General features: G+C 28.5%; 1 protein-coding gene across 3 annotated transcripts in view; it reads left to right on the plus strand.

Annotated features, from left to right (window-relative positions):
* LOC136976687 (regulator of G-protein signaling loco-like) overlaps positions 1–12,915 on the plus strand; it is a 96,658-nt gene that overhangs the window by 49,455 nt on the left and 34,288 nt on the right. For all 3 annotated transcript variants that reach the window (XM_067272049.1, XM_067272051.1, XM_067272050.1), the window contains exons 4-5: positions 4,608–4,706; positions 6,650–6,856. In XM_067272049.1, the coding sequence (XP_067128150.1) occupies positions 4,608–4,706; positions 6,650–6,856 (306 nt within the window). The remainder of the gene's footprint in view (positions 1–4,607; positions 4,707–6,649; positions 6,857–12,915) is intronic.

A 12,915-nucleotide genomic window follows, 5' to 3' on the forward strand; every position in this document is an offset into this window, starting at 1 on the left:
CTGATTGGCTAGTGTATGTGGATGATGATTCCTCAAAACATTATCATCATTTTGCCTGACCAGGTGATAGCAGAATTCATAGTGGCTGGTCAATCTGATAAATTATGATTTAAAAAAAACCTGAAATTTATTACAGTGTCTGATTTTGTTTGTCATTACGGGCATTATTCATAACGATTGGGCATTATGAATAATGCCTGTATTAATTACTTAGTCTATAACATATATAACAGATATTTAAAAATATGCCAAAATAAAAAAAAATTTTAAATTTTCAAAATCAAAAATAAGTGCAATTAATTATATTCTAAACAATGTTTTAAATCTAGTTTGATACATTTCATAGAAAACTATTTACTGCTATTATGTTTTTTGTTAGAATTATACTGAATAGGAATGCAGTACAAGTAGATATTTATTTATATAATCTATATTATATAAAAACGAATGTATATCTGTTTGTCCTTCATGCATTACTACACCATTTATCCGATTGCCATGAAACTTTGGGAAGTTGTTTAATACACTCCTGCGAAGGTTTGTGGCATATGTGAAGACCACCATTTCCCCCCTTCCAAAAATATATTTATATATGGATTAAGACTTTTATGTCCAACAGACGGCGCTAACTCTGACGACCTAAGTTTGCTTTTCTGTGAGAATGGACTAAAGCAGATCATTTTCTATCTATCTATATAAATAAAATATAATGTTCATTTGTTCCTACCGATTCCTTTGAAATTTTGACACAACATTGCATTTGAATATGCACCTGTTTTTATATAATATACATGTCGAAATTCCCCCCATTGGGGGGAGATGGACAGGATTAAGGCTTACCGTGAAGAACTTGGCTTCTATTATACTATTTTACATGCAGTTTTAATAGGTTACGTCAACAGAATATACACTGAAAAGGGATTTTTTGATATTTCCCAGAGGGACAGGATTAAGGCTTACTGTGAAGAACTCGGCTTTTATTATACTATTTTAGATGCGTTTTTGATTGCGTTTTAATAGGGTTTGTCAAGAGAATGTACACTAAGAAGGGATTTTTTGAAATTCCCCCACGGGGGAAGTGTTATACATTTATAACAGATACATTTTGAGCCACAACAACGCATGGTCGGGTTAGCTAGGTAGTATTGAATAAAACTGAATCAAGTTGATTAAAAATTTAATTATAAAAGTATTAAATAATGGAATTTTAATTGTTTATTTTTAAAACTTATTAGGCATTTTTGACAAATTTAACATTAAAAGTAAGCAATATTACCATCTTGTGATAAATTTAATGATTAATTAAAATTTAAAATGAATTATTATTTAATAATTTTGAATTATCCTGAAAAATTTGGCATAAAATTATGTTTGAGGATTACAAATACAATCCTATTGCAAATCAAAATTTTTTATAAACATTTTCAGAATTATTGGAGCTTAATGTTAAACTTAAAATATGAATATATGGTCCATTGCATTAAACATTGTTATCATTATAAAATATAATATATATATTTCAGCACAAAATGATTGTATCAAGGACAAGTATGTAAAATTTCAGAGCTGACCAAAAATAAGTTGAAAATTTATTGTTCAAAAAGATTTTAAATTACATTTTAATATTGTAAATCTATTCTATCTATCTGTAAAATAAATTTTTATTAGAATAATTTACTTGCATTTTAGAAATTTTTAAAGAAAATTATATATAAAAATTTATTCTGTAAAGGATGCTTTTAACATAAAACTTTGCCAGATATTTCAAATAATTTTTTTTTTCGTGAGAATATATTAACAAAAAACAGCAATATGTTTGAATATTGAAACAAATAAGTAAATAGATTTATTTATAAAGCTGTTGAAAAGTATCTTCTGTAATTTTTGTAATATGAGTAATTACCTGAATAATAATTATAATATATTCTAACAGATTTAGCTTCTTAGTAATTCAACTGGAATTGCTGAATATTCTAGCACTTATTCATTATTATTAGATTAATTTTGTAAAATTTGGTTTATTAATTAGTTACTATTTTAATTCTTTTTTATATTTTATCATAAAGTAAATAATGTGTTCTGTCCCTAAATTTGTACTCATATTTAATGTTGATTCTTGAATTACATGAACAAAATATTTGTTTTTACATCAGCAGTGGTATAATTATAATAAAGTTTTGCAAGTATCAAATATAAGTTTATTCAGGTTAAATATTTAAAAAGAAAAACTTATGGTTCTGATTCAAATAATTGAAATCTATCTAAAAATTGACTTTTAAAAAGTAATAGATAATAATAGCTCACTTAGATGATTATAGACTTGCATCAGATATTAAATCAATATACTTCCTTTTAACAGTTGTTTTCAGTCAGTTTTGTCAATTTCTTCTTACAATTGCTATTATCATAACAATTTATTTGAAAAAATGGTAAATCAATATATATATTTAAACATTGATATTTAGTTTATTGGAATTGCTTGTGTAAAACTTTACTTGCTACATGTATTACTAGTTTTCAATTCAAGTAGATATGTAAGTGGTACTTATTACACGTTTTGGAAATATCAAACATGATAATGAAAAATTCTTATAATGTTCTTTATTATGCTAATAAATAAAATCATTCACTTTGATTGCACTGAATTGTGTGGATACCTATGAAATACAGTCATTTACTTTCACTCAATTATATAATCGGTTTGTAATATTCAAGCTTTTCTTCAAATTTGTATTTTGAGTTTTTATTTTATCAATTAAAGCTTATGAAAAGTCAGTTAGATATTTGGGAATTGTTTAAAAAGTATGACTATGTTTTCATTCATCCATATGAATGTTATATGACAGATAATGAAAATACCTGCTATAATGATATTTGCCATAATTTGATTTAAATTATTCAAATGTTTTTATATTTAAGTGCCTCTTTCTACATATTACCTATTATATATCTAATATAAACAACTTACTAGAACACCTTGTGAACTTGCATCCCAATTTTTATTACTTCCAAACGTTTTCGTTTGTATTCAATGAACTTTCTCAAGAAAAAGGGAACACAATATGAACAAAAACGTTTGGAAGTAATAAAAATTGGGCTGCAAGTTCACAAGGTGTTCTAGTAAGTTGCTTATATTGAATATTATGCAGTCTCGAACAAATTATATATTTAAATATATGATAAAAATATGTTTAAGAATTTAATCATGAAGTGTTAAAAAAGAAATAATGAAATAATTAAAATTTTAAAGAAAAATTAAACTTATTTTAACAAAGAATTTAACTATACTTATTTAGGAGAATATTGTATCCAGTTTACCATATATTGGATTAACTCATACATATGCAAATCATACTTAGTAAATTATTCAACACAGATAAAATTCTGATTTTGTGGTTAGTTAGCATTTTAATACAGTATAAGCATTTCTAATATTAGAACTAATTTCAAAATTCAAATTATATCATATTTATTTTTCAAAAGATAGACTCTGCAATATAATAATAATGCAGTATGTATTATCATTAATATTATTAAATGTAAATAAAATTTATAAACTTATTATTATTGGCATATTAAAATTCACGGAAATTTTAATTGCTTAATTCAGAAAACCAAAAATCGAGGTATCCGAAAGCATTATTTTTCTTCAAAATTGGAACAGTTTTGGCTCTCAGAATTTAAATACAGATACAGAATCTAATGAAGATTCTGCATCTGTATATGCATTTAAATTCTGTATCTGAGAGATATTTCATACATGATAATTATCACCATTTAATGAAAAATATTTAAGAAAATATTTCATTGATAAACATGAAATTTAATTATATTATATTACGGTTAATGTTACCTGTGGTTCCAAGATGGCGGCTCATCTGATTCCAGCAAAGAAACATTGATTTAATTTTTTTCCCCTTTTTAAATAGATTATTTTTCTGATTTAAGACTTTAAATTTGTTATTTTTTAACAAAAGCAAACTTAATTTCAGGATAAATTATTCAAGTAATAAATTAATATAATATAATAAATTTTATAATATGAAAATTTTGAATATGTTGTTTTAATTATGTAAACAAAGAAGCTTTTCATAATGAAATTTGATTACGTTTCTTTTCGAAAAATATGAAAAATAATTTTAAAATTTAATTTTATGCATAAATAATTTTTTTTTTCCTTGTTATAAGTATAACCTGTTATTTTATCTATTAACTATGCAACAAGTGTCAAGAAACTTTGAATTATTTACCAAGATGTATTATTTATTATTTATTTTTTAGTTGTTATATGTTAGGCAAGTAAATTGAGTAGAAATTTCGACTAAACTGAATCTCCTTCATATCAAATATTCTACAGACAGGACAATTAATGATATTTGCAAATTAAGTATGGGATGTAAAGCAAAAATAAATTCCTCCCCTCTCCTGTTTAAATGATAAACAGCATGTGGCAGGAATTTATAATCATCTCCACAATAATTAAAATATAAACATTGTAATGGTGATGATTAAACTTTTTCTAACATATAAATTAATATAAGAAAACTGAATATTTAGTAAAATAACTAAGAAATCATTTATGTTAATTTCTTATTTTAATTTAAAAGGTGGAACGAGGACTGGAAACTGCTAAAAAATGGGCAAGAACATCGTCCCTTCGTAGACATCTTGGCAGAAAGAGAAGTCTGCATCAAAGTCCACACGAGGTACTATCTATTGAAATTAATTTTTAATAAATATAACAAATGAAGTATTATCATCATAATCAGTTTAAGATTGAAAAGTAATATATTTTTAATTAACTTCAGAATTTGTGTTTGGTAATTATTGAAGAGAAATTTTAGGTTTATGAAATTTAAAATATTCTAATCTATATTAATAATAATTAAGTTTATTCTTTCAGAAAATATTGTCTTAGCTAAAATATTATTATTAAGAAGGCATTGATCTAAGTAAACAGTTTATATCAATAATTCTGATGACACTTGCCTGTCTATTAAAACATGACATGGCAAAGCACAGGGAAACCTATGTTTTAAATTTAAATCATTTTAGGAGGTGTTTGAACTTGGAATCACTTGAAGTTTAAATCAGTTTTTCCCCATTAAAAATCATGAAAAGCAAAGTAATCAGTTTCCAAACCCTAAACAATACTCATTTTGATAAACTTAAATAGCAAATACACTTAATTTAAAGTAATAATAACCCAATTAAATGTTATAAATAATAAATTAAAACATGAATAAAATATGCAAATAATGTGTAATAAAATGAAAATTACATTTACTGGTATATCAACTTTCACATCTTAAACATGATTGCCAGATCTGCCATACATGTACTGTATTACTTTTATGCTTCACAATAAGTTCTTTTTTACTTCAATCACTAATATTACATCATTTCTCTTAGGCTTTCATTGCCTCCACACTCTTCTCCATGCTGTGGTTAATAAGTAAAGGCTATATTGAGTTGAACACAAAGTTATGTGTATTTTTAGCAGCTGTTGTTAATTAACACAGATATGTGATTTAATTATAACAGTTGTGAAATTTAACACATTATTACTAATGAGAAACTTTATTCTTTGTTTAGAAGCTTATTTTAAACTTCATATTTTGTTTGAATAAAATCAAGTTCAAATATCTTCAGCTAAAAAGCCTATCAGGCATATTATGCTTTATGACTTTTGGAAAGGATGCAACACCATACAAACAGTAAACAAAAAAAAATTGTAATGTGTATGGGGAAGATGGTCCTAAACTTTGAACATGACAAAAAATGTGGTTTAAAATGTTCCATTTGGGAAATTTTGAATTAAAGGATATAAAATGTATGGGGCCCTTAAAAACTGTCGACAAAGAAAAATTGCAGGAAGAGATTGTTAAAAATCAATGAATAACACATAATATATGCAACAAATGTGAAAAGCATTGAAAACATATGAGTGTAACACAAGTGAGAGAGAACTTGGAGGCACAACAGATGGCATTTATGTACTGAGTGCATTTTTTCACTCCATGTGCAGTTCAAACTGGAATTTGCAAAGTTAGAGTCATTCAAAGTACAAGGTACAACTGTATTGTGTCACATTTGATTCTCCAGGTTTTTGGAATCTCAACATTTTGAGATCCCCCTGATCCCATAGATTCAAAAAACATACCTGGGGTGTGTATGTTTACATCTATTTTGTTTAATATCTTAGGATGGGAGAAAGATTAAGAAATAAAATTTGATATGGTAATTTGTATATAAGGGACATTGATCCTAGTAAATGTTGGTGGTTAAAGACTGAGGGAAAATAGAGACCATGTGCCATATCTTGAGTGGGATCAGACTAAAACTTATCATTGGCATTTACTATATTTTTAGGAACTCATCTCCGCCTTTAAAATTAAATTTTTTTTACCATTTTGTGATAATTAATAATATAAAAGTTATTTTTCAATAACATCTCATTAACAGATGATACCACACACAATTTTAACTTCCTGCTAATATGTCTTAGTATTTCTTAAACTTGAGTATTTTTTGCTGGGAATATTAAGCAACTCATTGCTGTATTTTTCCATCCATTTTTGATATGATTTAAATTATTATTTATTGTTACTATCTTGACATTGCCAATTGAAATTGAAAACTCTTTCAGGCTGGTACTGTATCTGATGGAGAATTAGCAAATGGAAAGTTATCAACTTCAAGTAGTATGCTTGGCCTTGATCGAGCCAGTGATACTGCATCAATTCGAAGAAGTAGTTGCAATAATGAAAGACCAGTTGATGTTGGAAGAGTCGGAAGTTGGGCAGCTGGCTTTGATAAACTTTTGGAAGATCCAATAGGACTTTATACTTTCACAGTGAGTAAAATTATCTGAGAAGTGTTTAGAATAAAGAAAGTTACTGATAATTTTATATTTACCATTCTGATTTATATTTTAAATAAATATTAGTTATTTTAAAAGCTATATGAAAAAAAAACATTAAATAATAGAAATACATTAGTAATATTGATAAAGATATAACTATGAATTTAAAAATTCGTTGGCGTAGAAATATGCTTTATTGATTAAATATTTTCACCAAAATTACATTGAAATATTAGTTAATGACTGTTAATAGTCTACGACTTTCAGCCATTGAAATTAGATCTCTGAATTTATCAAAAACTATTTTGTTTTGCTATTATTCTGCATTTAATTAATGATAAATTTGTGCTTGAAAATTATTTGAAAATTTGTGCGTTTGTTTTAAAAGTGATCCTGGAATCTTTCGACTGGACACAATTGAGGTATATTTGTATGATTAAACTCTTTTGAATCACAAATAGTACTACTTTTTCTATTAGCTTCATAAATATCATTTGTATTTATTAAACTAAAAAAATTAACAGTAAAATTTTAAATAATACAAAAAATGTAATTAATTTTGAAATTAATTTAATAAGGAGTATACATGAAAACAATAATTAATATTAGTAAGGTGTTAAGGGTGTGTTTGTTAATAGGAAGGTGTTAAATTATTTCAATTTAGAAATAAAAGTGTGTTACGAGAATTTGTCAATCTCACAACACACTTTTGACAGTATAAATGGCAAATGTTGTTATTAAATAACTTTTTTAAGTTAATAAACACGGTACTGAAGTAAAGTTTTGTGTTATGTTTTTTAAATAATAATTGGATGAACAAAACAGAATTTTAGTCTCCTATTAGATGGTCTGATAATTACAGTCTATCAGGTCTTAGCCCATCTTTGATTAAACAAAATTTAATTAGTATTACTTATATTTTTGATATTTAATGCAATTTCGCTGTTTCTGTCTGAAATATTCTGTGAGGTCACTTGATATCCTATTGCAGCTGATATCAAAACAAATGACTAGTAATTTGGTTTTTGAGTTTGAAATAGGTTTTTCCTGCACAGCACAAGCAGTGAAGGTGATGTATGTGGTGAGTGTGTTTAGGAGGAAAGATGACTCATTTTTGGTAGAATGCCATTTATTACAGAGGAGTTTCTGCACTTTTTAAAATAAAAAACTTGGGAATTAATCAATGTTCCTGACTCAATCAGCTTGACATTCTCATGTCAATCAGTTTCTTGAAGGGGAATGGATAGTCTGGGTCAGAGTTGTGTATACAGAAAGTAGAATCCATTGAAGAGGAGGAAGTTAATGAAGGCAGAGAATTAGTAGTTTTCAAGAATGCAATTAATCCAACAGGTTGCCTGGATTAGTCCTTGCAGGATTCTTATTGGGAATGTATTGGTTAGAACTGATCAGAAAAGCTTCCTATGTTTTTGAGACATTGTTTTTTTCTATAGAATTTGTTCCTCGATTGAACATTCTGATTGGTTTCAGAACCCCATCCTCACATCTTGATTGGTCCCTTATTGAAACCAATTAGAATCCTCAAATTAGAGACAGTTTTGAGCTATGGGAAAGGCTGATGCTGAGACTCAATTCAATATTGAATGTGATCTCAGTTGGAGATGTTTATTGATCTTTGGACCTATAAAGTAGAATATTAGTATATTGTACTTTCCATATACTTTCCCTGAGTAATATCACCACCCTCTGTAAGTAGTTAGCTATGTGCATCAGAAATCTGGTAACATTGTTTATAAATAGTGTCTACAATTACAAACGTTTGTAGTTGAAGTCAAGTAGACTGCTCTTCCATATGCTATCAGTTTATTTTTGTGTGTTGATGCTGATTCATTTGTCACATAAAACAAACACTTTTTTCCCTCATAAATTTAAAATTGCAAATTATGCAGACCTAACTGTATATATTTTAAGCTATAAAATGATTTTAAACTAATTAAATGGGGCTTTTTAACTTTGTCATTGGAACTTTCACATTACCTCTGCTCATCAACATAAGTGACTTTGAAAATGATTTTCAAGGTCAAAAGATCTATCCAATTTTCCATACATGACTTCTACATTACTACATTAACAAAATATCTTCAGTACAGTAGAGCGTCGATAAGTGGAACGTTGGTAAGTGGAATGGCCGGAAAGTGGAACGATTTTCAGTCGGACTGTGTCGTGCTGAATCGAATGTTTTTGATACTAAATTTACTTCTAAAGTATAATTTTCATGTTTTTTATATTCTTTAATATATTTATTTTGTTTGTACAAAATGCAGAAATAATTTTTAACGATACGATAGCCTCGATGATTATTATAAAAATTTTCGTTAGGCTTAAAATCGACGAAAATTTAACAAGAAGCGATACGCAACGGAGAAAAATTTGAACATCGGACAGGTTAATGTATTTTTTTGTACAAAGTCGGAAACTGGAACAAATCATTAACTGGAAGGACCCCAGTCCCCAATTGGTTCCACTTATCGATGCTCTACTGTACTTTAGGAATGAAAAGGGTGCAAGAGACTTTTAACTCACCCTGTATTACATTTAACTCTGTTTATTTTTACTCAGTTGGAGCTCAAGAAAATAACTTGTCTAATGAACATATGAAATATAGTTCATTTATACTATTGATCAGAGGAGATGTAAATATTTTTCATTTTATCTAGATATATATAAATGAGGATATTTGCTTGTTTGTTTGCTATACACTTCTAGGCCATTTGATCAATTACTATGAAACTAGCCAAGTTTCATAGCAACTGCAAGTTTCATAGCATAACATTAACAAACTTCTAACTGATGTTGTACATCTCACCCAAATCATTGATTAATTTCTCTCTACATTTGATTGCTGGTTTTACATGTAGTGCCATCCATTGGAAAAAATTAACAAAATAATTATCTAAATATAATTGTTGGACTATGAACCCAAAGTTGAGTTTTAATTAAACACTTGGCTTTATTTCCATCTTTATTTAGTTGAACTAAATCAACTAAATAAAGATGGAAATAAAGCCAAGTGTTTAATTAAAACTCAACTTTGGGTTCCTAGTCAAACAATCAACAAAACACGATTTCAAAGAAGAAATAAATATAATTGTTACAAAAAAATATATATTACATTCACTGAATTACTGCGACAGTGATATAGCATGAAATAGACGTACCATTATGCCATTACTTCAACAGGTAGCACATAGCATTTGTGCATGGAATATAGTAGTGTATTGTGAGTGTACCTAATGAGTATTGTCCTTGGTGTTTGCTTTGAAAACTTTTATTCTTGTAGCTTTCTGCAGTTGGTCAGGTTACCCATGAATGTCTTTTCTTTTTAAGCTCAGTACACTTTGCATTTTCTGTACAAACACAAAGTGTATCTGCTGTAATATTCTGATGGAACTTTTCTTTCTGATTTCACAAGTTTGTACTAATATTCTGGAACATGTGTGTGTTCCAGAATATTCCATGTGTATGTTCCAGAACACTGCAGGCATTCTTTTTTCTTTCGCTCAGTGACTCTGAAATCTTTATCACAATAAAGAAATGTGTAAACTGGTGAAGGAAACTTATGTTCCATAGAACCAGATGTTTTCTTGATGTGAACAAGGTAACACCAGAATGGGACTACATTCTTGTTTTAGCCTCCACAAGAATCAGAACATGCAATTAACTGCTAGAAATTCCCATCACCAGTATCTTTGATTTTGGTATTCATATAAGTTGTTCAGACAGGATATGATTTCCTTGGAACCTCTGCTGGCTTGGTCTTCTGATCACATATGCATGTATGAATGGTTTTATGATGTAAAACATAGAGATTATCCACAGCTGTCTACTGTAAAACATTAAACTAGTGTTTATGTGAGTAGGTAATGCATGTTGGAGATCAAAGACAATTGCCAAGTGTCACTTCCTTCAGAAGATTTAAGAAAGTCATCTTTCATTGTGTCTTGGTCAGCCTCAGCCTTCTTTAAGTGGAAGTCATGTTCATTCTCTAAGTGTTTTTTCTTCTACTATATTAACTGCCTGAATCTTTACCTTATATTCATTACCCATTATTCATTTCAGTCACCCTAGCTTATATGCATGTAAGCATATAAGCTAGGGCAACTGAAATGCAAGTTAAACTCTGTGGTGAAAATATCAGAAAATGTTCGGAAGGACACTGATTCTTCCACTGCTATTGTGCAATCTTTAACATAAACGGCTGTATACTTTGTATTGATTTAATTCTGGAAAAAATTTTGTTGATGAATGCTCTCACAATATATTTTTTATTTGCAGGAATCCTGTTAGACCTCTTATTATGTTTTCCACATTTGTCTTCTAGGGAATTTATTTTCTGCATTATTGATGCAACACACACATTTCTGAAGGGTTTAATTCCCAGAATGCTGGCTAATCCCTGTTGAACAAAAAAAAAAATGGAAAAACCAAAAACTCCAGCAAAAATGATAACTAAAGTTATCAAAAACATTTATCATCATCAGGTTAATTAAATAGATTTGTTTTTGCTGGAGCATTGTTTTTTTCTTTGTTTTTTATTCTTCAACATTATTATCCAGTTTCTAGACTGTTTATATGGCTAATCCCTGTTTGCAAACTCTAATGACATCCATTAGACAACACATATTCAAAAGACACTTTTTGGCATTTAGATTCTCAGTGTTCATCATCTGTTTTGGAACAACTTGCATGTCCCAGGAAACTGTCTTTCTGAAATTATAGATGGCAAGTCAAAAAAGCATTTTATGATCTTAAAATATATCCTTCAGCTTCAAAAGGATATATTTTATTTCTGTGCCCAATGTACTTTTGCCATGAAGTCACTTGCGGGCTTTTATGTTTCTTGCCAATTTAGAAAGATTTTGCCTTCTCTTCCCTCTTCTTTGTTGTGGTTTAGATTCTTCGGGATCTACATGACAAAATAGGAACTGGTGTCACAACAGTAGACCTAAACATTATCTTCAACATTTATTAATGTTTCTCTAACATAGGCCTAGTTCTATCTTCCTTGTCTTATCCACCATCTGCCTGATGTAGTCCTTCAGTTTCATTTAGGATAGGCCTACTACCATCTGTCAAGAAAACAATGTACTGTGATTATTACAGGTATACATTAAATAATGCTGTTAATGACATAAACATTATAGAACAGACCTACTTATTTCTGTGCACACATTAAGTGTTGGTTCAAATGGTGCTTTAATCGACAACTCAGTTTCATATTCATTGGAATCTATATCTTCTAACTCAGTGTTTCTCAAACTTTTTGGACCGCGACCCCCCTTCTGCACTTAAAAATTTCAAAGGACCCCCGAAGAATGAGTATGTGTCGAAAAACATTCCAGAGGGAGGGGGTTAGGCTCGTATTTAAATATTTATATTTTTATTATTATTTATATGTGCAATTTATTTAAGTAAAAATTATTTTATATAGTTTTTATTTCTATTATTTCTAAACATGAATCCATAGTAAATTTATAAAATATTTGAAAAAAATTGATCTAGAATCAATTTTTCAGCGACCCCCCCCAAATATTTTTCACGACCCCCACTTTGAGAATCACTGTTCTAACTGATACAAATTGGACAAATAACACTCTGGACCTAAATATAAAAGGGTAAAAAATATTTTTACAATGTAACAACCCAGGCCTAGGTTAAGTGAAGCTTATAGGAACAGTACAAAAATATAGTATGGATGGCAAAATGCTAGGGTCTTAAACTTTTCATGATTGTAAATGGTATTGTTACTCATTTAACTACCGAAAATTAAGAAGGCATTAATGTGTCATTCACAGATAAATCATTAGGCATACTTTGAACAATAACTACTTGTTAGTATCAGTGGACTATTAAGATATATCTTACAGTTCAATAAGGTAGCAACACCATGATCTAATGTTATCGATGAATGCTCTCACAATATATTATTTATTTGCAGGAATCCTGTTAGGCCTCTTATCTTGTTTTTCACAAAATAGGCTCAAATGAAACTAATAAAGTCCACTTGATTCCTGATTCCAAGTTATTTAATA

The sequence above is a fragment of the Centruroides vittatus genome, unplaced genomic scaffold (genome assembly GCF_030686945.1).
Source record: "Centruroides vittatus isolate TY-2023 unplaced genomic scaffold, ASM3068694v2 contig_417, whole genome shotgun sequence".
In the NCBI taxonomy this organism is placed as follows: domain Eukaryota; kingdom Metazoa; phylum Arthropoda; class Arachnida; order Scorpiones; family Buthidae; genus Centruroides; species Centruroides vittatus.